Consider the following 26507-nt stretch of genomic DNA (forward strand, 5'->3'; position numbering starts at 1 on the left):
TTTTACAATTTAAAGGCCTAATAAAATTTTGAATGAAGCTTCAAGATACAAACAAGCGTAAAGAGAGACTGAGAACTAATTTCTTCTCTTTTTTTACATCAAAATAAATTCAAGATCAAAATATTTGTTTCCCTTTATATGCGATAATGAAAATATTGATCAGCAAGGGGTTCTATGTCGTGCAAGCACGGGTCTACAACGATGACAAATATCGACAAGGCAATATTTTGGGTGAAGGATGAATGTGTAGTTTGTTTTTGAGGTTTATGTTTGATAATTATATTTATCTTAATCAATTTTGTTTGTTGGTTTGTTTTGTTTATTGAAAAGGGGAATAAAGAAAATGAGTAATTTCCTTTTATGAAGTCAAGCAGATATTTTCATATTATCATTGACCTAAAGCAAGATGGAAAAAAGAAATATTGTATCAAGCAGTTATTATGCGCAGATCATGCATTCCTCTATGGTTTTCACAATTACATGTATCAGTTACTACACGTACTTTCTTAAGGAGAAATACATTTCCAAAGAGATGATTTCGGTAACATAAAGTTAACAGTTAAGTTCCAGATTGTCTTCTGCACATAGAAGCACGTGTGTAATCCTGATTTAAAAAAAGGTATCATGGCCGGGGGGGGGGGGGGGGATTTCATCGCAACAAGATTGTGTATTAGCGTACTTGATTGTACATTGTTAATTAATAATTGGTGTTGATTTATTATTATTAAATATACATGCTCACGCGTCAACCGATTAAAAATGACTGTATTTTAGATTTATAAATCGATCAAAAACATTCGATCTGATATATCGTTGTGAACAGTTCAAAACTTTGACCGATTAAATTGGTTTTTATTCCTACCCCGACCCTTAAGGAAGAATCCATTCTTACCAATGGACATTACATTTACAAGACTCCGCGCCAGAATGTCTTATTCATTAATTTGTTCGAAGGATGTGGACGAGTCCCAAAGAGGAACTTTTGAGACACATCATACAATGTGAACATATACCGTGAATGCATTTTACTTATCGTCTATTTTCTTATTTTTAATAGTCCTTTTTATCATGGCTTGATAATGACAGAAAGCCCTTGAATATTGTTATCTTTATGTCATATAAGATGTTAAACTGTTTTCATTCCGCCCACAAGCTTGAAATAAAATTGGCCTGACGTCATGACAATGCATCTTTAATGTGTCAACATTTATATTTACAATTGATTAACACTTTATATGGGATGTAATAAGCAACAATAAGCAAGAGTTATCAAGTAAAAGGGCTTCATGCCGTTTGTAATTCTGATTTAAAAATAGATTGCCATATTTGAACTGTCGAAAGGGGGTGTCATCGCAATAAGATGATTCACATTGTCTATTTCGGTACAATGTACGTAATAATTGGTGTTGGATTATCATCATTAACAGAGAATTGTCAGTTTGGATTAATTAAAACAAATATATATTCATATAATTGGAATATTTAGTGTAGATGCTACGTGCAGGTAATTCGCCGAAGCGGGGTGTGGCCCGATTTTCGATCAATTTGGTGATTTCATTCATCTGGAAAAGGGTATCACTTACGTGTCGTACTAAATATACATTAAACAATTGTAGTCAATTAAGTGTGTATTTTAATTCGATAGATTTCTTCTAAAACATTCAATCCAAAGTATAATATGTGTAGTGTTTAGTTGACACCCTCCCTATGAATCTATGCCGATGGATCTATCTGAGATCCCAGCCGTTGCGGTTATATAAAAATAGAGATATCATGGATCTTCCACTTTTGTCGACGCATGTAATAAATGAAACCAAAAAATAAGTAATTCTAATTGAATTAAATTGAAGTTAAAATGAAAATATCCCCCCCCCAACGGATTAGGATTGTCTAAATTCCCCATTTTTTTTAATTGCTTGTCAAGATTTTTTGGATGAAGCTGTCCACCTACCCCATCCCACACACACACTTTCAAACGATGCTACATGTACTTGCTTGAATATCCTTTCCTAAATGCTTGGAAATAACAACATGCCTTTGATTTTGCATCTAATACAATTTTAAATTTGGCTGTTTGAGATTATTTGATACATGTACATTCCTAAAATGATTTTAAATAATGAAATGGTTTAATTTCCAGTGATATACATGTACATGCACTCGATCGAAGAAAAATATTGAAATTGCTTCTCAAATCTGCACGTTCAGTTGAATGATTTATGACCCACAGCGAAAATAAAAAATCATCTCTTATAAGATAGCCTAATTGATACATGCATGCTTCCATTGAATAAATTTGGGTAGTCAGGCAAGCTTTTAGGAAAGCTATTACTTTTATAATATAAAAGTTAGACGCGACCTACTTATATCTTCCATTTTTTTTTTTTCCTATATTCACAATGTGAAGATTTCCACTTCGTTATCTCATGATTATATTTTTATGTAATATGATTCTTTTTTGTTTGAATATAAAGTGTTCAAATGAAAATATATAGTATGACTTTACTTCTAAGCATTCAAATGCATTTTCCGTGCTATTTTAGGGAAAATTAGAAAAATTCTAACTCCGGAACGAGCCTGGTAATGTACTCAACATGTTTGGGAATCAACAGGTTTAAATGTTTATAAATAAGTAATGAAATAACAAGAAACATGATATAAAATTGAGAAACGTCTCTTTTGTCATAAATCCTATATCAAACGACATATTACCACCTGAATCTGTGCGTCTTTTTAATGAATTTATGAACAGCGGCAAATTCTAAGGTAATATTAGCTGAAAGTCTGTAAAGATCTTGATGAATAATTTCGGATGGTAGTCAATTTTTCCAGACCTAGAGCTTCATATACGCAGCTAAGGTAACTAATAATGCTTCCGATGAAATACTTTGTTTAGTAATGCATGCTTTCAAGAAAGCAATAGTTGTTTGTATAAAAAATAACACCCCAATACTTCGTCTTACATTCACCATTTGTAGAACAAGCAGAACCAGTATCAGTCCGACCCTCATCATATACAGTGTTCGAATTTAATAGCCCTAGCATTGCATTGCTTTGCATGTACACAATGTCTTTTAAAAATTCAACACTTAAAGTGTTTATCTATATGGCTATTACATGTAATATATATGTACACATAGCATACACCCGTGATTCAAAATACCCCAAATGGAAAATGGTTAACATTGCGGGTCTGGACGTTTGTTAATGTGTTAATCTATCAATAAACAGTCTGTTGATTATTTTCGATTGCTAAGGCTACAGCGTATTTGATGAACATTGAACAACATTTTTTCCATGCAATTTTATTCCACGGAAGATAGCGAGAACAATTATTAAAATTATACAATTAAAGCACAATTGATTTAATTATCTCTTTAAAATTGTGTTTGTAATAAATAAGTTATTGCTGCTGAAGGCTGTTTGATATTTTCGTTTGTAGATGTTTCGCAAATAAAAAATGCGAAATGCGGGGCAAGTCATAATTAATATCCCTAATAACCGTAACTTAAGATAAGCGGCTTTGGATTCAAATATTATCGTAAACTAATATTAAGTTCACTTTTTTAAAATCATCTCCACGATGATATTATTATCTTCTTCGTAAATCAGTATTTTGTTTTGCTTTAAAAGAAATGTTCTATCAGAAGCAATCCCGTGTTCGTTTAAATTGCCAGCGTACATTTCCCATTGCAGTAATACACAGTATGCTTTATATGACGGCCGTGTATTGTAGAAAAGTGGAGTTTACCATGCATTGGAACCATTTTATTAACACAGCTCCCAGTACTGAAACAATTCAAGATGTCTTCGTTACAGTAAAACAGTGGGGCGTTAAACATGCACTGTCGTCTGGGCGAAGGCCGGAATACAGCAAGCGACTCTACTATCGATTAGTTACCTGGGTCTCGTAATGCATCTAAATATAGAGAGGGGCACATTGTTGAAACAAACAACAAAAATAAGGTCAAAGAATTATGAAATGAAAAGATATATATATATATATATATATATATATATATATATATATATATATATATATATATATATATATATAAACACTTGGGATTCTATGTTGAATCATCTTCACGCACTGCATGTATCAGTTATTGCTTCCTAAACGTGCACACACCCACAAAAATGGACCAAACTGACAAAAATTGTTTCTGCAAATACTGACTATAAATTACGAAACCATCAACTTGAATACTACGGAAGGATTCGGAATTATTATTTTACAACTTTGCTTCAATAATGCGTTAGAAATTTTTATTCCTTTACAAGTTATTTACAAAAAAAAACTTTTGATGCCTCTTACTCCCTAATTATAGGGACCAGCCCCTTTTTCTGTATACCGAATGAAAGGTCTTGGTTAGACCAAAAAGTTTTTTGCATTTTTTTCTTACCTATACAAATCCTTTTATTTGCATTAAAATAACAAATGAAATATGTCTTGCACAAATTCAATGTAATAGCTTCCAAACTAGCAAATCTTTGAGACTCTGCCAGTCATCGTTAAAGCTAAACCCCCCGGACAAAAGAAGTCGTTACATTTTACTAAAAGGGAAAACATTCACAACGTGATGGGGATTTTCAACAACTAAAATATAAAACGACAACATCGCGCGGCATGTTATCAGAGAAATCTGAAAATTGTTTAGAATTATAGTAAGGTCTTTTGCTTCCGAGCGGAAGACCTTAACAATAGATATATGTAAAATAAATCATAATTGCACTATATTTTGTAATAGCTGAAAACATAGACTTGTAGCAAACCAGAGAAATTTCGTACTATTTGTTTTATATTCTTTTTCTCGTTAAATCATTTTTTGCCGCACAAGAAAGTTTTTTTCTTCCATTTAAGATACTCGTACGAAGCAAACAAATATGTTGAAAAAGCAGAAGTTTTAAATGTAACGGATTTGAATCGTGGTAGCGCATGTTACTGCCAAAGAAATAAAATTGAAACTTTTCATTTTTTTGTAGCATGTGCACACACTTTTTATGGAGCTAATTGTACACAACAATGTGATACAGCTTGTAAAAATCATGAATGTGACTATGAAACCGGAGAATGCTTTGCAATCAAACAGGTACTTCATTGAATGATATTTACAATAACTGTTACAAAAGAAATTGTCAATAAAATTAAATGCAAACAGGCTTTCCATTTAAACAAATGCACCTATTTGTTAAATCTTTTACCTGCTCAAATTTTGCAATGTTAAATATCTCAGGACTATTTCTCTTTTTGTTTGTTTGTTTGTTCTTGGTTTTTGTTTATATTCTAAAAGAGTGCGTATGTACTTTGCACAAATCTTAGTGTTTTTTTGTGTATCGATGTTTGCTATGGTCTGAATTTGCAAGGTATATTTATACATTCTTGCAGACAGATGAACAAACCAATATTTCTATCATTGGCGGAAGCATTGCAGCTGTAATTGCTCTTCTAGTCCTTATTTTTGTCATAATTATGTACAAGAGGTGAGATAAACTTCAACTATTTCAAATTTATTTATTTTTATTTTTAAAACTCTATTTACTAAAAAAAATAAACTAATGTTTCAAATGGTCAGCCCTATTTGGAAGTTTGATGTGAATTAGCAATGTGCATGCATATACGAAATTGAGTGCTTACATTTCTTTCTTAGTAAACAAGGTTTTACAATTTGGTGATATTTTATCTTATTTTAGTAAGGTATTTAAACCTGCAATCTACGTCTAAACTATTTAATAAATTTTATTATATGGTTATGAGTTTATCAAATAAGCAAAATATTTAAACAAACGGAACAACTTTAAAAAAATACTTGTCGAAAAATTGCGTCATTTATATGATATACTTGATGTTTTATATAATTTTATTTATTCATGAATGTAGAATTTTACAAAAAAGTTCACACATACGTAAAAAGTGCAATTTTGTATTTGTTTAATCGTATCCACTAAATATTGGTCTAATTTCTTTCAACCTTATCAACAAAAAATCAAAACTATTTCTGCTTGACATTACACGTTTGTAAATGGTATACGGAACTTACATTGTACATGAGTTGTAGAACTCGAGGTGTACCCAGAAAAGGCAGATATAAGGCCGACGATATTGGTAACACTACCGATCCTAGCTGTAAGTTTTTATGTGTTTAAATATTTTATTCATTTTGTAGATAAACGAGATAGTTTTCATTACAAAAAAGCTTGAAAATGTGTATTGTAGCCTTCTCAAACGCAGCCCAAGACATATCCAATATATATCAGAATTATACAACTGAAAACCCCGATAGTAAAGATTTGACAACTTTGAAGAAACCTCCAGTTCGCAGACACGAACAATTAGATAAAGAAAACAATTCTAGAGAACTAAAGGATGACGATTTTGACATTGATGAAAAAATACACGAGGAAAACCCATATGGAGATTTTTATATGAATGATGATATTCATACTCCGGATATTACTGCCAACAAATTAGAGGACGTAATACGAGAAAAGAGTAAAAATAAAGACGATGGTTTTAAAAAAGAATATGCGGTATGTACACATTTATAAAACCGTTACACCATCATTTACGTAATGTTTGTTACATGGTTTGATCAAAGATAAATTTTTGTTTTATAGACTTTGTTATAAATAACACAACTCCAAAGAATACACTGAATCAAAGTTCTAAGTATTCACCCAATACAATGTATTGTATTTACTACATAAAATAAACATGTTTTATCTTGCCGTTGGGGTAATTCATTACGGGCCGCTGAAAGGCGGTCTGTTATTTGATACACATTTAAATATTGTTACTGCGTTTCTGCGGGATAGTTCTTTTTTTTATAGAATTAATACTATGCTTATTTTTATCAGTTAAAAGTAAATTTTCATGTAGAAATATGTGTTATGCCTTTTAGAAAATATCACATATTTTTTGTTTTACTCGTAAATGAAAAATAGATCATACTTAGTAGATTGTCGTATTTGGCGCGTTTTTATCAAGACTATAATCTATTCGGAAAATTTCGGAGTTCTTCATTCTTTTCAAAACAATGCATCAGGATCGGTATGCAGGGCATACTAAAGACCTAAAATACTTGAATGTCGTTAAATTTTATATAAATGATATATTTGAATTTCTATGTGCCGTGTTAAATAAAATGACTTTGCGTGTGTATATATTATATTTCCATGTAAAATGTGGTAGAAAATATCATGAAATGACATTATATCAATTATTTAAGCAAGAATATGACAGAAATGAAAATTTGAATTGACTGGAAAGTTTGAACTAATCCATTTTTATTTTATTATGAGGTCCCTTGAAATCATATATTTAACTAATGCATTCAGTTTTCATTCAATACAATGCAACAACCAAAAAACCAAAATGGTTTGAAATACATGACCTCCAAGAGAAAAATGATGAGTTGAACTTTGTATTAGAGTAATGTACAACTCAATGTGTTCTCCATTACTTCATACTATGGCAATGATCATACAAATTCCGTTAGAAATGCTTACAGTAACGAAATCGATTCTTTATGATAATAGTAAAATGTTGAACTTCAAAACAAGTTGCTGAAAATATATTAAAATTTACCATAAAAATTAGTATAACCAACTCTTATTTTCTTCTTTGTGGTGTGTTTTTATGTAAACAACCAATGATTCATACAACAATTATATTTTTTGCGGCCCATTTGAAGTTTGCGTCGATATGAAATCTTGTTTCTACCTAACTTTCAATTTGTTAAAAACTTTGAGCTATATTGACCTCTGGTAATAACCCGTTACCTTGACCTTTATGGATATCACGAACACGCCCGGTTTAGTTGAATTTCGCCCAGCGTTTTCGGATTGCTTATGGTTGGCAATGGATATGGCGATAAAAAGAGCTAAATCATGTTAAGGTGGAATAACACATCGTCATAAAATGGCTGACCTCTGATCGAAACGATATTTTGTTTTATTAAAAGGATTTTATCGACGGCAACATAAAACCTATTTCTTAGCCGAGTGGATGAAGTGTCGTGCTTGTGATCCGTACATACCGAGTTCGAATCCCGCAAGGTCTTTTGTTGTAACTTACTGAATTGATTTTTTTTTAATATTCATTTTTTATCCCTAATTTGCAAATGTGTCGCTTATTTGACGTATGTATAGTTTTTTTTTTTATCATTAAATATTTTATAATCAAACAATTAACAGATAATATGAGTGAATATTTACAAGTGTAATTCCACCTTTAGATAACATTTTATTTGGATTGCTTAATATTCAAAACAATTTCGAGGACAAAATTAATAGCACATTCAAAGTTAGTACAACCTGTCGTAAGAACAACCCAGATACCAACATTCCAACGGTGATGTTTTTTTTCAATAATCATTTTGCTGATTTAAAGTGCACTACTATTGAAACTTTTACAGAACACCAATATTAATCGCAAAAAACTTATCATTTGTTTTGAGCTCGAGCAGAAAAATACAAACATCTTTTATTGAGGTTTTGTCAGTTATAATTGATTTCATTCGACATTGTCTTATTTTTTTGTCTGTGTTTTTGTCTGTGCTTTTGGTGATAAGAAATTCGGGCAACAACATGTTGAAGATTTCACGTTATTTTATTTCGATATTTTCTAATAATTATATTAATAAGGATGAACACTTAGAAGTTTATTTAAGTGTACAATCAAGAACTCTATGTGGATATTCACCTTGGTTTTAAGTAAAAATGAACTAAAAATATATTTATGTATATGTTAGTTTTAAATTGCTTTTAATAGTATTTTTAACAATTTTTAATACAAAAACTTAACAATGTAATACAAGTACGTGAAACAACTAGGAAACGTTATTGTTATTACATGTGTGAGCCTTTTTTAAAATTTTATATTATTACAAAAATACTAATATATTCATAATTATGAGTGTGGGATAATGAAATTCCACCAACGGAACAAAATTCGCAGTCTTGGGTGACGTTTTGTTGAGTCCTAGACCATTAATCGTGGCCCCGAGGCGAAATTGCACTATCCTACACGAGTGTGTAATGAATGATTATTTTTCTCGCATTTTTTAAATAAAAAAAACGATGTCTGACAACTTTATTTCTTGACCTCTAAATGATTACTTTTGATTTATCCCTACGCGTGCTACAGATATAGCAAGTGAAGAAAAAAGCATACGTCATTTTTTTTTCAATGAAAATATAATAAGTTGTAGTCAAATACAAAGGCAACATCAACAACGCTTTATACATTAGCTCAGTTCATCATTTTTAGGTTCGTTAGAGCATACAGTAATTGTTTACATTTTACAGCGGATTAGTTATACACAGTGCAAGAGAGAAAAATCTCTGCTGTTTCTTACTGGACAAAACGATCTCACACCGGGCATAATGCGTGAGATGTATATCCTATAGCTGATAAAATCAAACCATAATCCTCAGAATAATACCATATTAATTATATTGTTTATTGTTATCTACACTAACACTTTTTGATATTGGACAACACAACCTTTGCAATGCCCTAGTTACTATATTGTTTTTACCCAAAATATATTAATAGTATGTTTGATGTATAAACCGATACATAATCATTATAATTTATTTCAGACATTGTTTTACGGGGAAAGGTATTCTTGTGAATCAGGAAAACTGCCAGAAAATCTAACAAAAAATAGATTCAAAACGACATTTCCTTGTATGTATCATATATATATATATATATATATATTGTGTTTATATTTATTTGTTCAATAAAAAGGACAGTAAACTACTTGGTTACAATTCTAAAGTTAAAAGATATGTATTTATCAGTTGTTAGCTCTCTCATAAAAATCTTTTCATTTTTTCAAGATGATCATTCGAGAGTGATTCTGGCAAACAGGCGTGCAGACTACATTAATGCAAACTATATAGATGTAAGAACATTTTTTTTAAATTCATTGACGAATAACAACAAAATATATCGTCTAAAACAATATGACGGGTTGCAACATGTAGTTCAAATAGTGTTTTTTGTTTTAAGGGAATTCGAGCAGCAAACATCTACATTGCCACTCAAGGTATTTCATTTGATTATTAAGACATTAAAACAAAAAAATCGGGGTTTTTTTGTAGATATGTTGCGAAATTATTTTGTTATTACTCAATGTTATCCTGTAATTAAGTCTTTGTTTAACAATTAAAGTAGAAAGGATCTCGTAATGTGATATTTGGTCTCAACTTATGAAATGTCAACGTTTTGATGGGATTGATTTTATGAGCGTTTAGGATATACGCGCAATTATGACATCACTTCCTACACATTTTACTAATGAAATTTAATGATTCAAAATCAATATATTAAGCCATTTTGTTTATTATTTCTATTCAATTTTTTGACATATAGAATTTTAAATAAATATGCTTCGATGGCCGTACGACTTTCAATGTTTGATGTACGGGTATGTGTTTTCAGAATAATATGTTGAAACAGATATAAGATTGAGAGAAATTTCTGCTTACCTACAAAAACAATTTACATTTATTAACACAAGTTACATGTATCATATATAAGGGATTAGGCACAGTTAACACAATCCGATTTTTCGATAAAAAAAAAAACAACGTTATTATATTATGCAACACATGTTAATGTATTTGCAAAGAATCTAAAGATAAATTAAGTTACGAAAGATAGCGCTTGTACAAACAATATATGTCCTTGATAAAACAAAATCATGAACTTGAAAAAAAATGTTTTTTTTTTTCAATATAAAATAAGAGCATTTCTTGTAGTTACAATTGCTTTTATTACGTATACCGTAATATAACGATGTTTTCCGTAATAATGAGATTACATGTATCTTTTCTAAACTAGAAAACAATGTCGTAACACTGATATTACATGATACATGTAGTAATGTCGTAAGTACGAAATATAAATTTTTCATAAAAGAACGGTAACTTTTCTCGTACATGTAGATACAGGATAATTTAATTACTTTGTCGTAATTTTGAAATCTTCTATTATAATTACAAAATAAATTTGTCACAATTACAAAGTATTCTTAGTTATCATTTAAGAGAGAAAACGGTATCAATGGTATTTATCTAATTTTCAAAACTTTATAATAGGACCAAGACAAAACACTGAAGCAGATTTTTGGTTCATGGTTTGGCAAGAAAATATAAAGCAAATTGTTATGTTGACAAATCTCATTGAAGGGACTAAGGTAATTTGTGTTTCAATGTATTCAGTTTTTGAAACATATATTAAATTTGTTTTTTGTTTTTTGGGGATTTTTTTATTCGCTGTTCTTTTCGTCTTCTATCTCTTTACTTTATTGTCATAGGTGAAATGTGTGCAGTACTGGCCAGATATAGACCAAAATATTCACATTGACATGTTCTTATTGGAAACAACTGAGGAGAGGCTTTACGCTTTTTATTGCATTCGTAAGGTGAAATTATCTAATAAAAAGGTAATAACTGCAAAATTTATCTTCAAATACAAGATTGTTTTAATTTTAGGTCAAATCACAAAGAAACGTTATCATATTCTATGAACCTTCTAAGGAAAAGATATTAAATATTTTAAAAACAAAAAACTAGAGAGAAAAATGAAATGAATAAAAAGTGTGTTTTTCTTTATTCATAAGAGCTATTTTATTTCATAGTTTAAACAATTTTGATATTCAGCAAAATAAAAGTAGAACGATCACCCAGTATCATTACACCGCCTGGCCGGACCACGGTATACCAGATCCGATTTGTTTATCATTATTTCACAACCACGTGACAAGAACAAGGCCCGAAAAGCATAAAGGTCCTACCTTGGTTCATTGCAGGTGACTTTGATTTCTACATTGTATGGTCATAAACGCATAGCAAAATATGCGTTTATGCCTAATGATATGCATTTTTAGTGTTTTAATGAATGGCTTGCCATAAAATAATAATGGCAACATATTAATGTAATTTTGGCGCTTACCCCAAAGCTGAACGCTACACATACATGCAAATGACCGTCATGTTTTTATTTCATCGCCGCTTTCGCTTTAATTTCTATACAGGTCTTTTAACAGTTCAAAGTATTTCGCTGTAGAGGTCTCATTTGTGTAGACGTACATCTTGCCTAGCCTTAATAATCTATTGTGATGGAATTATCAATTTATACGCGCTTTTTTCCAAACAAGAAGTATATTTATATCAAATGAACAGGTTGATGTATTATTAACAAACATAATTTGTAACTAAAGAAAAAATAAATGCACGATATTCAAAGATCAGAGAAGGAAAACTAAACGTTTGCCACTTTTTTAGGTGTGTAATCGGTTGTAATGAAATCAAATGGTTTATATAACTGCGTGAATGTGCCTGTTTACGAGCGACGTTCAGCTTTGAATACAAATATCTTTATCATAATAAAGTCATATCAATAGAAATCTTTTCATTATTAACTTTATTGCATAAAATTTTTGTAATTAACGATTATCGTATAAACATGATAAACAATATGCAAAAGATAAAAAAAAAGAGAAAAAAAAAAGGTGAAATTCGTCATAAGAATGAATTAATTTCTCTATTTGATAATAACAGTGCTGGAATCGGAAGAACGGGAACTTACATAGCAATTGATGCTCTGCATAATGAGCACAAATTCAACATTGCTGAATACGTGAAGAAAATGAGAGAAAAAAGGATGAACATGGTCCAAACTTATGTGAGTCTCAAATTATTATTTGCATAACGTTGTGCTGTTCAAAATAAAATAAATAATACAAGTATGAAATACTTTCTAATCTGAGGATATTTAAACATATGATACGCTAATTTAAATCAGAAACTCAAACACACCGATTTAAGTTTTAATGTACTTGTTTTATAACAACACATATCAATTCCAGTAAGTAAACAGCCAGTTAATTTTCAGAAGCCTCTGGTTTATATTCATATCATGATTGGAGCTGAGTCTAAATATGCTTTCAGGAGCAATACAAGACAATATTTTTGACTCTCCGCGAGATGTTTAAGTCTCCTGTTTCCGTTCAGACTACAACGGAGTTCCTTAGAATAAAACAAATGGCAGAAAGAGAAAAGTTGGTGAATGCATCATCATTGAAAAAGGAGTTTCAGGTTTTTTTTTGGTTTATTTTCATTTCATATTTTTTTTATTTCAACTTGATCTTAAAGCAAATTACAAATAGTAATTTTAGTAAAAAAATATTTATAATAATTGTTATAATAATGAGTACAACTTTTGATGCACCTGTTAATGGAATATCCTCAGCGACTTCTCTCTGGTCGTCATCATTACACAAAGAAGGATTATGAAAAGGCGTCACAATACAGAGAGATATCATCTATTCGCCCTCGTAAGTGGGACAACAAATTACACTTATAACATTCATTATTATGAATGGCGCTGCACTCATTATTCAATCGAACAACTTGTTATAAAAGGAACATAAAATAGCTTAATATTTTTATATGTTTATGTGTAAATAGAGAAGAAAAAACACCTTAATACCAAAACTCTTAAAGGTTGTGCAATTATTTGTAATTTTTAACGTGGTATCAACGTTATTTATTTTTTATTATACAAACTAAAAATGATTTTAATGATTTTAACACAGCTTCTCTCAAGATAAATGCCGGTTATACATTTGCAGATATTTCATTACAAAAAAACTTTAAGTTTTATATTTTTTTTAGTTGACAAGTACATTATATATTTGACATCCAGTGTTAAAAATCGTGGAAACTACATCAATGCCATAACTCTGCCTGTAAGGATAGCAGTGAATTTTCATGAAATTTGATTATACCTTTTTCGGTGGGACTGAATCTGATCTAATTTATATCATTTAACTTAATAAACCAGCTTTAAAAATTGAGTGTTCTCTTTTTTTATATATATTACCAGTCTTTCACCGACCAAGATGCGTATATCGTTACCCATTACCCAAAACCAGGTGACGCTGTAGACTTTCTACGCCTCATCACTGACCATGAATCGGAAGTTGTTGTCTGTATGGAACCTCTGAAAAAAGAGAAACTTGTACGAATTTTACATCAAGCATAAGAAATTTTCTGTTTTTTTTTATATTTTAAAATTTCAATGCCAACGACACAATGAGGTAATCTTATTTTCTTTAAATATTTAAGTAAGCACAATTTTGATTATAAGATGCCTGTTAATGAACAAAATTCAATGGATTGCAATGAAACAATTTACTAGATTTGACGAAACTAGAAAACTTTTATTGAAAATGCACAATTTAATGTTTTACGTGTACAAAAATTTCTCACACTAAACTTTAACTGACAAAATTAACAAAAAATAAATGCAATCGGGTGTTAATTAAACTTATTGTCATTTATAGGCAGATGAATGGTTGCCAGCGACACGTAACCCTAAAGTCGTTACTCCCTTCACAATTCAACTACGAAATGAGCAAACGAGCGAAATACAATGCCGGAAAATTCAAATTACTAAAGAAAGCGTAAGCATTCCATTAATTGTATAAATGGCGGCATCAATCCAACAAACTTGTCATCAACTTTATGGGACCAGACTTTCTAAATTATATCACCCCCCCCCCCCCCCCCCCCGCTTCAAAGGAGAAGAGGGGGGGGTGCGCTGATTTACCATTTTGTGTCTTTCTGTATGTCTGCCAGTAACAAAAATTGCCTTCAATTTTTTTCCCCAGAAATTCTTTGTTGCAGGTGCTCACAGAGATCTTGTTCTTTATACTAGTATTTTAATGTGTGTTATGATGATACCAAGTTTAGCTTTTTAAAAAAAAGCTTACCATCTTAACAGCAAACCCTTATCACTAATGAGTTATGAAAGACAATTTATTTTGTTTTATATAAATTTCACCTTCCTCTACATACCATGGCGTGTGGAATATCTATGTCATTATGTGTCTTTTAAGCCTGCGTGTCTAAAATTGAGAAATGCGTACCCCAGCTTGTAAGCTGATATCGAATTTAGTAGGGTAAAAGAGGTCTTAGGAAGGGTCGTAGACTCGTATAATTTTGATAAAATCAAAGTTTTACCGCTTGTTCAGCATTTTGTTCAACAAAAAAATAAGGTTAACGGTTTGACCGTTTGGGCAAGCGCAGCATGTGATCAAATAATGAACTATGATAAATCAATGAAAATAAAATAAACAACAAAATAAATTTGATTGCAAAATAAAATAAAACAATCCTATTTTTTCAGCAAATGTACATTATTCATAGTGTATAAGATTTGTTTTTTTTATTTATTAATAAGTAGAACAATATTTCAATCTCAGATACAATGTTGTTGAAAAATAAAGATTTTAATATAATGTCCAATGCACTCTATCTCCTCTTTCAAAGTGATTCTAACGTACGTCAGTTCATCCCCTTTTTTGCAGTACACATTTTTTCTTAAACTTACATTCAAATATTGACTTATCATAGTCCCCCCCCCCCATGTTAATTTTTTTTTTCAATGTACACATAGAAAATCGACTTATCATGGAGTTGCACCCCCCCCCCTCCACTTAAAAAAAAAAAAATAATCTTTATTTTTTTTTAAATTACGCTTAAATATAATTTATCCTTTTATATAAAAATGTAGTTGCAACCCTTGGGATTGGGGGCATGTAATTAATGAAAGTGGAAATAAAGAAATTATTGAACTGCTAAAGAGCTGAAGGATTAGAATTTTCATGATTTTGAGAATTATCTTTTCTTTTCTATTTGCTTGTAAAGATTTTTTGGATGAGGCTGAAGAAATGTCCTCATTCTTTAGCTTTGCGAGATTTTGAGGGGTTTTTCAGCAGATTTACAATAACTTAGGTTAGAGTTATTTCCCCTTACTGTGATGTACATGTTCACGTTAGCTCAGTGTTGTCTGACTCTTTAAAACTACCCTGAGAAATAAAAGTACGCGAAGTATACTCTTTTATTTACTTAAAAAAACATGATGTTCTTAAAATTTCACATCTTATATGCTTCTCAAAAGTTTTACTTAGATTCTCGCGAGAACGTGAGGTTAGAAAGCATTGGTACTATGAATTGTGGGTCAAAATTTACTGACGCCGAAAAAAATCTATCGGATCAATGCGTAAACCTTTGTGACGTCACTCGATTATTTTTGATTGAGTGTATTGAGGTGAACTTTAGAGATAGCATTGACTGTATCATTGGATGTCGTATACATCGTTATTGTTTTATTGCTTCCTGGCTCTCGTGAGAGTGTGAAGTGATAAAAATTGTCATGATTACAGGGAACTACTAGGACGATTAAAACAATGCATGAATGGTCCGATTTAATGACGCTAAAAAAATCCGTTGAATGAATGTGCAACATAGTCCGAATTTTCTATTCACACACGCCTTCCGGTCGAGCTCGCTTCGCTCGCTATTACATGTAATTTTACCTATCTAAGGTTCAAACAACTTGAATATATGCCATACTGCATCATTTTTTTTCTAAAAATTAAAAATAGTTTTTTTTTTATTTGAATAAAACAATATAGGAAAAGCAAATTACTTCAATAGATATTATAGAAAATTGCTTTCAACTGGTTGAATCTGAAAATCAAAGGTAAAGCATTTTTTTTTCGTTGTCTAAGATTTGAAATATACGAAATTTGTTAAGTCGTACATGAAAAATGATCATCAGATAATTATCTCCCTTGCGCCGAACAGTATTTCACCCAATGAAAAAAATGTAATTCTTCACATCATATGTATTCTCTACCAATCACAAAGGAGAGGAAGGAAGTGCACAACCCGGAGACTTAAATTATTTCAACTTGTTATACCGTCTTCCAAGGAAGACGGTAATAACAATAGTTATAATAGTATATTTAGAGTGTTTTGGCGGTTTTCTGAAAAAGAAATGTCCACCAAATCAGGGGCGCAAACGCTGACGAAGTATCTATTGTTAACGTCTTAACCTGACTAATATGTCCCCTACGTTTTTATGCTTCCCGAAAATTTGGTCCGACTTGAATATATCTCTGCAGATTGGGTCGGTAATAATTCTGTTTAGAAACGCTCGCTTAATCAGTTGAGACTTTGGCTCTATATGGTAATCATGACATTTCGTTGGTGGTGTTTTTGTTTATCTGATTATTGCAGCAACATCCCTCTTTTTGTGTTGGTTAGTTGCGTTATTACAGATTATTCAAACTTCATTTTAATCATTTATATTTATTCCTGGTAGGTTGATGTTTAAATAAAACAATTATGAGTTCGGTTAAATCACCAATATCTCTTTTTGTCAGATTGGCGATACAGCATGTTTAGTTCACATGGCGGAGCCAGTTTTTAACCTATCTCCGATTGATTCTCGGACCGTTTCCCAAATTCTTGGTTTGGTGTTATTTGCAAAGAACGTTGAAACAGAACATCCGATTACAGTCATCAGCAAGTAAGACATTTGATACCGACGCTGTTAATAATGTATTTCAAAAGAAAACATCAAGTGACTTGAGCCTTTTTTTTTAAAAATGGCTATTTTCATTAATGGAGAGATATAATATTTCAAGAATGTTGCTACTGGTTATTTTCAGTCTTGTGTTTGAAATCCTTTTACTTTGCAAGGTTAATATTTGCATGTAACAGAGATCTAAAACAAATACACACGAATGGCAAATAGGACCGTGGAACTTAAATTAGTAAATGCTAAGCAATCATACGTTAACTGTTTGATTTACAAGTTTAACTGATATTGTTTTTCACAAGATTTATAAGAGTAGACGACTGTTGCACTTTTTTTCAATACTATTGTAATCTTTAACAAGTATTCCTTTTAAAGGAATGATCGGCAATAATGATATATTGATAGCAAGAAGCAATCAACATCAATATGATTAGTTTGATGTAAAATAATTTAAAAAGTGTTGTTTTTAAAAAAAATATAGAATATTTTGAATCTGTACACCATAATTTCATCATTATCAACCGTCAACAAATTCAATTTTGAAATAAATTTGCGGAAAGCCGTTCGTAAACTCCTTGTCTAGTTTTATATTTTTCAATGTAATTAATCAATGTTAACGTATTTTCTTCAGAGTACTGAGTAGGGCACTAAAAGTGCATGGGCACGTATACAAAGAAAGAGTTGTATTAAAATAATTTAATGCGACTGATAAACATTGAATGCCATCATAACTTGCTACTGAGGTCGCATTATAACGTAACCTTATTTATAAATCAAGCCGTCTTCCTAGCTATTATTATGCAACATCAATAGATCGAGGTCAGAGCATCTTATGATTGAGATCAGTTCATCGAGGTCAACTGCATTACTGAAAGAACCTTTCGATCGAAATTCATACGCGTGAGACAAAATGTGCATTCTTGAATTAACAGGTCGAACTGTATTTTATGTATGTTTGCATCTCTTAAGGTAAATGCATTGAAATAAAACTGAGTAAAATGTTATATAAATACTAAACCAAACTTCAAGTTTTTATAAGAACTACTTATGCAAGCGGAATGTGTGCGCACGTGGAAGCATTTGCCGGATGCTTCATATAGACACAATAGTGATCAGCCGAAGCCGATCACAAAAAGAAAGCAATATTTTAATTGCATGAAAGTATTGCATCGCACGTGGGTTTTTGTAGAACTACACATGTATTATTTGAATTAGCAAGATACATCAATTAAGCGGTAGATATTTTACGAGTCTATCTATTGAAATTTTCCATACACTGGCAATTTATGAATAACTTTGGTGATTACGCAGCGCATTCTATTAAAAGGTAATTTTCTTATTATGCAAGTTCATCTTGCACACATTTTTCTTTGTCATTGCAAGTGATGGAGCTACTTTGTGTGGAGTGTTTTGTGCTGTTTATAACCTGATTCAACAACTGACAATGGACGAAGAGATAGACGTGTTTTCCGTGGTCAGACTCCTTCAAACACGACGTCCTGAGCTGTGCTCATCTATAGTAAAAAAAAATATTTTTGAATTTCGTTCACATTTCTGCCTTCTATTGAATGTTTAATTCTGGTAGGTTGAAAACGCAGTTAAATTCAGCAAATAAACTTTCCAAGAAAATGTAGGAAACTATGATTTTATTAACGTAGCTCGCGGGTTTGCTGACGTCACAATAGGATTCGACGTAAAGAGTTGACCGTCATAGCAAACTCATACATTTCATAAAGAAATAACAAATGATCTTTAGAAACATAAAATGAAATATTTTAAAAAGCTAAATTGCAGTTTATACAAACATTTATAATTATCAAGTGCTAAAAATTTAAAGATGACATACACTGTCGCATTGAATGCTATAAGGTATGAGTGTGCGTTGGAACTCTTTAATCTAATTTATGTTTAGACAAGTACATTGTAAATAAATTGAACCGTATGCATTAACTTCGCTCGTTTCACAATTATGAATTCTGTATTTTCAAATACCGATCTAACTATTAAAATTATTTTGGTTTTTAATATGTATCGTATGCGATTACAAACTTGTTTATATGGCAATACTTGTATGGTAATTGTTTTTGCATTGAATGCATGACTGGCTCATTGAAAAGAAAAGTAGTTATGTTTCTTCTCTTCACAACCTTACATTAATTCCCTTTATGCATTCGAAAACATTCATAATAATGTTAATTAGATTTGCATGTTCTAATATGTGTTAATCAGCTAGTCTGGTCAACCAGCGCATTTTCATATTTGGTTCTCAGAAGAAAGAAATTGATGACGTCGGGCTAACGTCGTGATAAAAATATAGGATTTTGTGAAATCTTTTAAATCTTTAAAGTTGTTTTACGAAAAATTGGCCGAGAACACATATTGATTTTTTTTTATGAACTGATTCAAAATTATCTCTTCTGTTATTGTGTTGAGTATAATTAAGTTCGTCTAGATCGTTTAAAAGTTTGGAGCATAGTTTTGAAATGCGGTTTTCGACTAAGATATGCATTTTACTATATATTTCATTGAAATGGCGTTGCTTGATTTTATCAGCGACACTGTGTTTGAATCACGATAACATTATAACTATGCAGACGAATCTCAAATAAATTTTAGAAATAAATCTCTGAAACCTATTGATCACGCGGACAAATTTTCAGAGTAGGTTTTCTCGCAAGCAGTAAACCCGCGAACTACCTTAAGAGAACAATTATACAACTGGCATAACAATATACATGTTGTTCTGATAAAAGGTATCAGGAATATGCAATAATGGGAAGTTTACTTACAGGAGGAGTACACACTGATTCACGATGCATTAAGGAGCTTCATAGAGTCTCGAAAAGATGATAATATCTACTACAACCAGTGACTATTTTGCGTAGGCCTGCGTGTCATAGTTATTGCATTAAGACTTTGATTTATGTATATACAAGTGAATATTGTTTATATCCGACTCATGCATATTTAAACAATAGAATGTTTTCTTTGGTGATTCATGCGAGATATGAAGGTGGCAACATTGCAGGAAAAACACATAACCCGTGTTAGCGGCTTAAGTATTTTTGTGCAATGATCGATACATTCATAACCCGAATGAATCATCAAAGCAAGCATTTCATTGTTTATATTTAGATCTCTGTTTTAGCTAATTAATAAATTAATTACAAAAGTAAGTAAAATTCACTAAATTACTGTTAATGTACATTAATACGTTCTCTAAAAAAAACCCAGCCAAATCGTTTCCTGAGAGACTTTAATCTGGCATCATCATGATTATTTCATGCAGTCCTTGATTCTTCTTAGGTCGCTCTAAATCGGTATACGGGGGTGTAGATTTTAGTCCTCTCAGTTTCAGCCGCTGTAGACCAATCAATACACGGGGCGTGTTGGTTTCAGCCTAGCTGTTTCTATAGAGCTATATATATATATAAATTGTAAGTTTCCATAAGAAATAGAGGAAATCATATTCGGTAGATGTAAATTTATATATATCAAGTAAATATGTAAATACATGTATATAGATATGCAACGTACATCAAAATTCATTGCGTGTTACAAAATTAAAATATATAAAATATATATTAAAGTTTAAAAATGTTAAAATATCATTTGTATTGTTTTTATTGTGTTCCATTGAGATTAAAAACTGTTACGGTCTGAAAGGATAAAAAGAAATAAATAAATGATCAACAATAAAGCATCCATAAGTTAGAAAATATGAACATGTATTTATTTACTAGGAAAAGTTCCTCTTTTATACTATTTTTGTGATCGGCTTTGGCCGACCCCAGGTATATTCAAATGAGGCATCCGGATTTCACTTTTTGCGCACGCATTGCGCCTTGCACTATTTTATTTTCTATGCAGTGGAACCTCATTTAAATTTTTAATTACACGCATATTACTAAAACGTTACTGTTATCCGTGTGCATTGAGTTACATACAAACTGATTTGAATAACTTTTTTTCACAAATGCATACGAATGTTATCGGAAGTATACTTCGACAACTAAATGTAAAACTTATTCATGTCTTGCTATTACGGAAATGATCAAAAATGGTGTTATATTAATATTTATTGCATGTAGCGTAATGCTGTCGTATTACATTAACATAGCTGACCAGTGATATTACATATTACATTCCTTTAAAAAGAATGCTTGTTTATTACATGGTTTTAGTTACAGAAATACATGTACATATAAACCAACAATTTTATATAAAAAAAATGAAAGCTTTCACAACTTTGTTCAAAGCAAAAACAAGAATATGTAGTATTGCTTTTAGATCAAATATTTGACATTTCAAAATAATAATATGTGTAACACGTGGATGTAGTATTGAAAAATATATCTTTCAAACTACGTTTCAGTAGAAACGAACTGGATTAGTGACGACAACGGTAAAGCAATCCATTACCTGAATACATCTAAAAGGAAGCAACACAGTGAATTAAAAAAAAAACCCAAAACACGTGATATATTAATATCTTTTAAACTGCATATACCATTGCAACCCAACGAATAATTTAAAAGTAATATCAGTTGATAATGGGAGTTAACATTGTTGTTAAAATTATATTTCATGTTGTAAGTTATAGATTGGCCTGTTTTGTTAATTGAAATTCAGTTTTATTGTACCCTTTAAGTGTAATTTAATGTGAAGTGCACTAAAACAGAAAGAAAAAAACATGATTAATACCACATTTTGTTGTGTTGTTCTTGTTCATTTTCTTGAAATAAGAGTTGATATTTATTAATTGTTTTATATTTTAATTGTCATTTTTAAAGGGAAACTTATGTTTTCTAAGCTTTTCTAATTCCTGATTTTTGTTATAGAGTAAATCTACATTGCTTTCAAACTGCAGTTCATTAAAACCTTTAATGGTTATATTTTTTCGTTTAAAAAGTTAATGCTTAACGCTCTATCAACTACGTCATTTTTCTTTAAAAGTAAATAAGAACGTGATAAAACCCAAATTTTAATGTTCTTTTTTAAAGGATATGATTTTTTTCTCGATCAATTATATATAGGGTTTTATCCAGAATTGTTTTTTCTTCTTTCTTCTTTTTCAGGGGCGGGAGGGGGGGGGGGTTACAACATCAATCAAAACATCATAATATAAATTCACCTAAATCTAAACATCACAGAAAAGATAGCAGATCACTATTAACAATAAAACAACATACGCTATAATTCATAAATTATTTGGCGTTTGAAAGATATACAGTGTATATACACTAAATACTGTAAATGTAAATACTGTATCCACCTTTATTAATTATCATGCAGGTTATTGTTTGAGAAAAAGAAGTTCAAAACCAAAACACTTCTTTAGATGCTCAAGATAATCGTAAAAAAATCCATCGTTGCATGCACTTAAAGTACGATGACCTTCTTCCAGTCGGTATACCTCGTATTGGAATCGGTCTGAATATAGTTTTATTAAGCAGCTGGCCGCTGCCTTGAAATAATTGCACTTGGAAATTAGCTTTTCGTAGTCGTCTTTCGTTTTGAGAGTTCCAGCCATGCGGTTCTCATAGACGGCCGATTTCAGGTAGTTGATAAATTCAAACATCAGTTTTATCCAGCATAGTTCAAACGGGTGAGGCATATCTTTTAAATTTCCAGATGGTGTCCAACTAAAACGAGGCGTTTCGAGAAGATGTCCCCATGTATTCATATCTCTTGCAAAGAAGCATGGCATTTTGACGTGAAACAGATTCGAAGACAAATATTCAAGGACTTCTTTTATACATACCGACAAATTCGACTTTTTACATCTATTATCGCCATGGACATGGAACAAAAATGCAGTTTTCAATACATAGGACGAAAGATTCATAATCTTCCTAGATGCTGAAATCTCACATACAAACAATGATTTAAGAATCTTGTAGCATTGTTTATGATGCGGATCCATATCGTATACCAAATCGCGTTCCATGGCGGAGAATGAAATGAACCAGCACTTTCCATTTGCACCGTGTTCGGTGTGACATGCCTTTGCAACGATATGACATTTACTCTTAGAAAGTAAATCTTCAAATGTTGATGGAAATCCACGTCGACTAAGAATATCTGCTATATGTGGATGTTCAACTGCTAACATTAAGTCTACACCAATATCAACATGTCCCTTAAATACTATTGCTTTTTCTGCTTCTGGATCGTAGTTTGTTTTTTTAAGGGCATTCTCAAGGTCATGTATATATGCAAAAACTAGCTTTCTGCCTTCACAATGTTTTACAGATAATTTTCCTCGTGGTGTGTCAACTCCAAATGTCGTTTCTTGGATTAATTGTTGTATTCTCTTCCAAAAGTTTTGGACAACAATTCGCGGACTTCCTAGAAATTGTTCATACTGGTTATGTCTATTTGTATAATTGACATTTACCATGTATTTTCGAGGAAAGCTCACGTCTTTTTTAAGTTCAATTTGTGGATACCAGTCCGAACAACCTTGGTGTAAATTAAGTTTGCCAGGTCCTGATAACTCTTTCAAGACCAGCATGAAATCAAACTCGTTAGGTGCTTCATTTTTTGTCTCTTCATAAGAGCTTCCGGTTGGAATTATGTCTAATATTTTGAATTCTGGAGCTTTTTCTTCAATGCTTTTCACAATGTCGTTAATCAAGGACCTTATTCCAGACTCGATTTCGTCAGTTGATGTTCTATCTGCCTCAAATCGAAATTTGCAACGACTTTCATGTACATATTGTAAGAAACCTTCAGCCATTTTTCATCAATTTTGAATACCTGAAATAAAGACTAGTTTTTTCAAATAAGTATGAAAGGCTTTTTACAACAAATCCAAACAATCAAAGTGGGTGTTTCTCTTTTATTTATATCTGTATAAAGAAAACGAAAACAAAATGTATTTTATCTTAAATCTAGGTTTTTGCATAAAATATATAACCATTTTTAATTTTTTTCTTTAATTAGGATAATATTATTTGGATTTTTATGTACGAAATGTATAAAATGGCAATTGTTTTTCCAAAAAAGCGACATACACTACATTTTGTAGACGCCGACGATAGAATAAAATTACTAATAACACATTATTAATGTCATATATGTGTTTTAATCAATTAATTTGTTGATAAATATGTCTGTTTCGTTACTTTTGAATTTCAGTATAATATGGTATTTTTAACCTTTGAGACTTGCCCTGAGTTTATACATGTTTTTGGATAGTGTTTGGCTTGTCTTAAAATTCTATTTTTTGATCAAAACCTGTTTGGGCAGTAATTCTGGAGAGGTGATTTTGTTGGAGGGGAGTTTCTAATGTTCTAGCATTATTTGTTTATCCTTTGAAGAAGGAAGAAGGATTTATTTATTGATTACTAGTATTTGTGGAAGTTGGCTGCTCATAAGTAGCATAAGTAGGTTTGTTATTTAAGTACATCTCTTTTAAACCTGAAAGGCTAAATAAGTGTTTAATTAACATTTATAAACTAATGGTTTGGAGACTCCTCCTTCTGTGTGTAAACTATCGTAATAAGTGGAGATGTTTAAATGCATGTGAAAGATACAAAACAATCTTATTATATTGCATAATGGAACCAAAACTTTCTGTAATGTACAAATCATAATCCTTATAAACCAATATCGGAATTATATAATAAAACAATTAATTAATGCGTGAACAGTCAATAGACCAGCATTTTTCCCTTGGTGTAGGGAATAGCTCAGTATGATCTTTTGACCTCGGCCTTTGGCCTCGGCCAATAGATTATGCTGAGCTGTTCCCTTCACCTCGGGAAAAATATTCGGGTTTATTGACTGCTCAAGCATTAAATAATCGTGCATTATGCAAATGTACAACCATTCTTATTTACCTATTCATATGAGTAATTGTTTAAGGGTAAAGTAACACTAATGACATGGAACATTCCTAATATTCAATGACAAAGAACACCACCTAAATACCAAGTATCAAGACTCCTAACTAACGATATGGCCTCTCAGTAACAGTAACATTTTTATAACAGGGCTTTATAGCGCCAGTTCGTTTCTACATGTACCACTTAGTTTCCTTCTATAACAAATGATAATGTAAAGAATCACGCTTTAAGAGCCTTTTTTTATTCTATTTAGAACAAAGAAATATTAAATAGAAGAAAATATACAATCAATTAGTGTTAATAGATACTCAACGTTTAATATTAACGTTGCTTTGTAGTTACCTGAAAATTACTGAAACATCACTACCTTTGCATCTCTGATATCATAATACGTTCTTCTTTACAACACAGAATACATTGATCCGCCCCGACTATTGTACATGTATGACCTAAGAAAACATTAGATAAAAAATATGAAATATTAAAAAAAACAACCAGTGTGACGGCATTTGGCGACGATATGCCAAATCAATGATAATCAGAGAGATAATCATTTTGAGGATAAGAAAACTGATCATCATTATGCACTTTTCGAAAGAGAATGTTTATTGTATAATAAAGCGAAAGTAAAAACCTAAATGAATAAAATGCGATAGTAGATATACATTTCGAAGTGTAGACTGCATCAAAAAGTGTTATTAAATCAATAAACACAAATATATGCATGCAAAATGTTGTACTTGTACTTACTAGGCGTCTTCTGGAGAGAGGTAACTTGATCGTTTTGAAAATAGGATACAAAGCGGTAACCGTAAAATTTAGCCCTATCAGTTTTTGGTCCTATATGATATGAGTGTCAGTTAAACGCGAATTGAATGTATTATGCTCACAATTCCCTGTTAAGTAATCAAAGCTTAGGCTTGTTTATGTTTTATGTTTTATTTATGTTTTGTTAAAATGTTTAATGTTGCAATGACAATTCCAGGTCTTCACCTAAAATGAATGTGACAAAATGTAAAAACACTCTTACTGGGAACTGTTTACCTACCTTCAAAATGAAAAAGCAAATAGAGAAAATCAGCTATAAGAAAGAACTTTACTGGTATATTTAACATATGTAAACAAAAACATGACAGGAACCTTCATTACGTAAGAAAGCATTTAACTTCTGTATCTTGCTTATAGCATACAACTGAAACTCAAAGGTTGGTTGTTACTTAAAATGGTTTACGAAAGCCATGTCA

The 26507-nt window shown here is 31.1% G+C and overlaps 2 protein-coding genes across 7 annotated transcripts in view; one reads left to right on the forward strand and one right to left on the reverse strand.

Moving 5' to 3' along the window:
• The window catches only part of LOC128174165 (receptor-type tyrosine-protein phosphatase kappa-like), a 34745-nt gene extending 13798 nt beyond the window's left edge, over positions 1-20947 (forward strand). Inside the window, exons 11-29 of the mRNA XM_052839786.1 lie at positions 4987-5093; positions 5390-5484; positions 6060-6127; positions 6218-6531; positions 9607-9694; positions 9850-9914; positions 10022-10058; positions 11113-11210; positions 11331-11459; positions 11677-11825; positions 12577-12700; positions 12967-13113; positions 13268-13352; positions 13693-13766; positions 13904-14038; positions 14364-14483; positions 17253-17398; positions 18794-18929; positions 20202-20947. Coding sequence (XP_052695746.1) covers positions 4987-5093; positions 5390-5484; positions 6060-6127; positions 6218-6531; positions 9607-9694; positions 9850-9914; positions 10022-10058; positions 11113-11210; positions 11331-11459; positions 11677-11825; positions 12577-12700; positions 12967-13113; positions 13268-13352; positions 13693-13766; positions 13904-14038; positions 14364-14483; positions 17253-17398; positions 18794-18929; positions 20202-20282 — 2198 coding nt within the window. The 3' untranslated portion in view covers positions 20283-20947. The remainder of the gene's footprint in view (positions 1-4986; positions 5094-5389; positions 5485-6059; positions 6128-6217; positions 6532-9606; positions 9695-9849; positions 9915-10021; positions 10059-11112; positions 11211-11330; positions 11460-11676; positions 11826-12576; positions 12701-12966; positions 13114-13267; positions 13353-13692; positions 13767-13903; positions 14039-14363; positions 14484-17252; positions 17399-18793; positions 18930-20201) is intronic.
• Positions 20948-22498: 1551 nt separating this feature from the next.
• LOC128172073 (cyclic GMP-AMP synthase-like) lies at positions 22499-26068 on the reverse strand. Of its 6 annotated transcripts, none has more exons than XM_052837843.1 (3): positions 26014-26068; positions 25606-25712; positions 22499-24091 (listed from the first exon to the last, which is right to left on the reverse strand). In XM_052837843.1, exon 3 carries the CDS (start codon positions 23925-23927, stop codon positions 22707-22709), a length of 1221 nt encoding a protein of 406 aa, XP_052693803.1. In that variant the 5' UTR covers positions 23928-24091; positions 25606-25712; positions 26014-26068; the 3' UTR covers positions 22499-22706. The 6 variants fall into 6 exon arrangements, with proteins under 6 accessions (XP_052693803.1, XP_052693799.1, XP_052693802.1 ...); XM_052837839.1 differs by having other exon boundaries at positions 22499-24172; XM_052837842.1 differs by having other exon boundaries at positions 25631-25712; positions 26014-26067.
• Positions 26069-26507: the final 439 nt, after the last annotated feature.

The sequence above is a fragment of the Crassostrea angulata genome, chromosome 2, assembly GCF_025612915.1.
Source record: "Crassostrea angulata isolate pt1a10 chromosome 2, ASM2561291v2, whole genome shotgun sequence".
NCBI classification, from domain to species: domain Eukaryota; kingdom Metazoa; phylum Mollusca; class Bivalvia; order Ostreida; family Ostreidae; genus Magallana; species Magallana angulata.

What these genes read in the sequence shown, in the direction of transcription:
- LOC128172073 (XM_052837839.1), bottom strand. Translation starts at nt 24,152, where the DNA reads ATGGCTGAAGGTTTCTTACAATATGTACATGAAAGTCGTTGCAAATTT.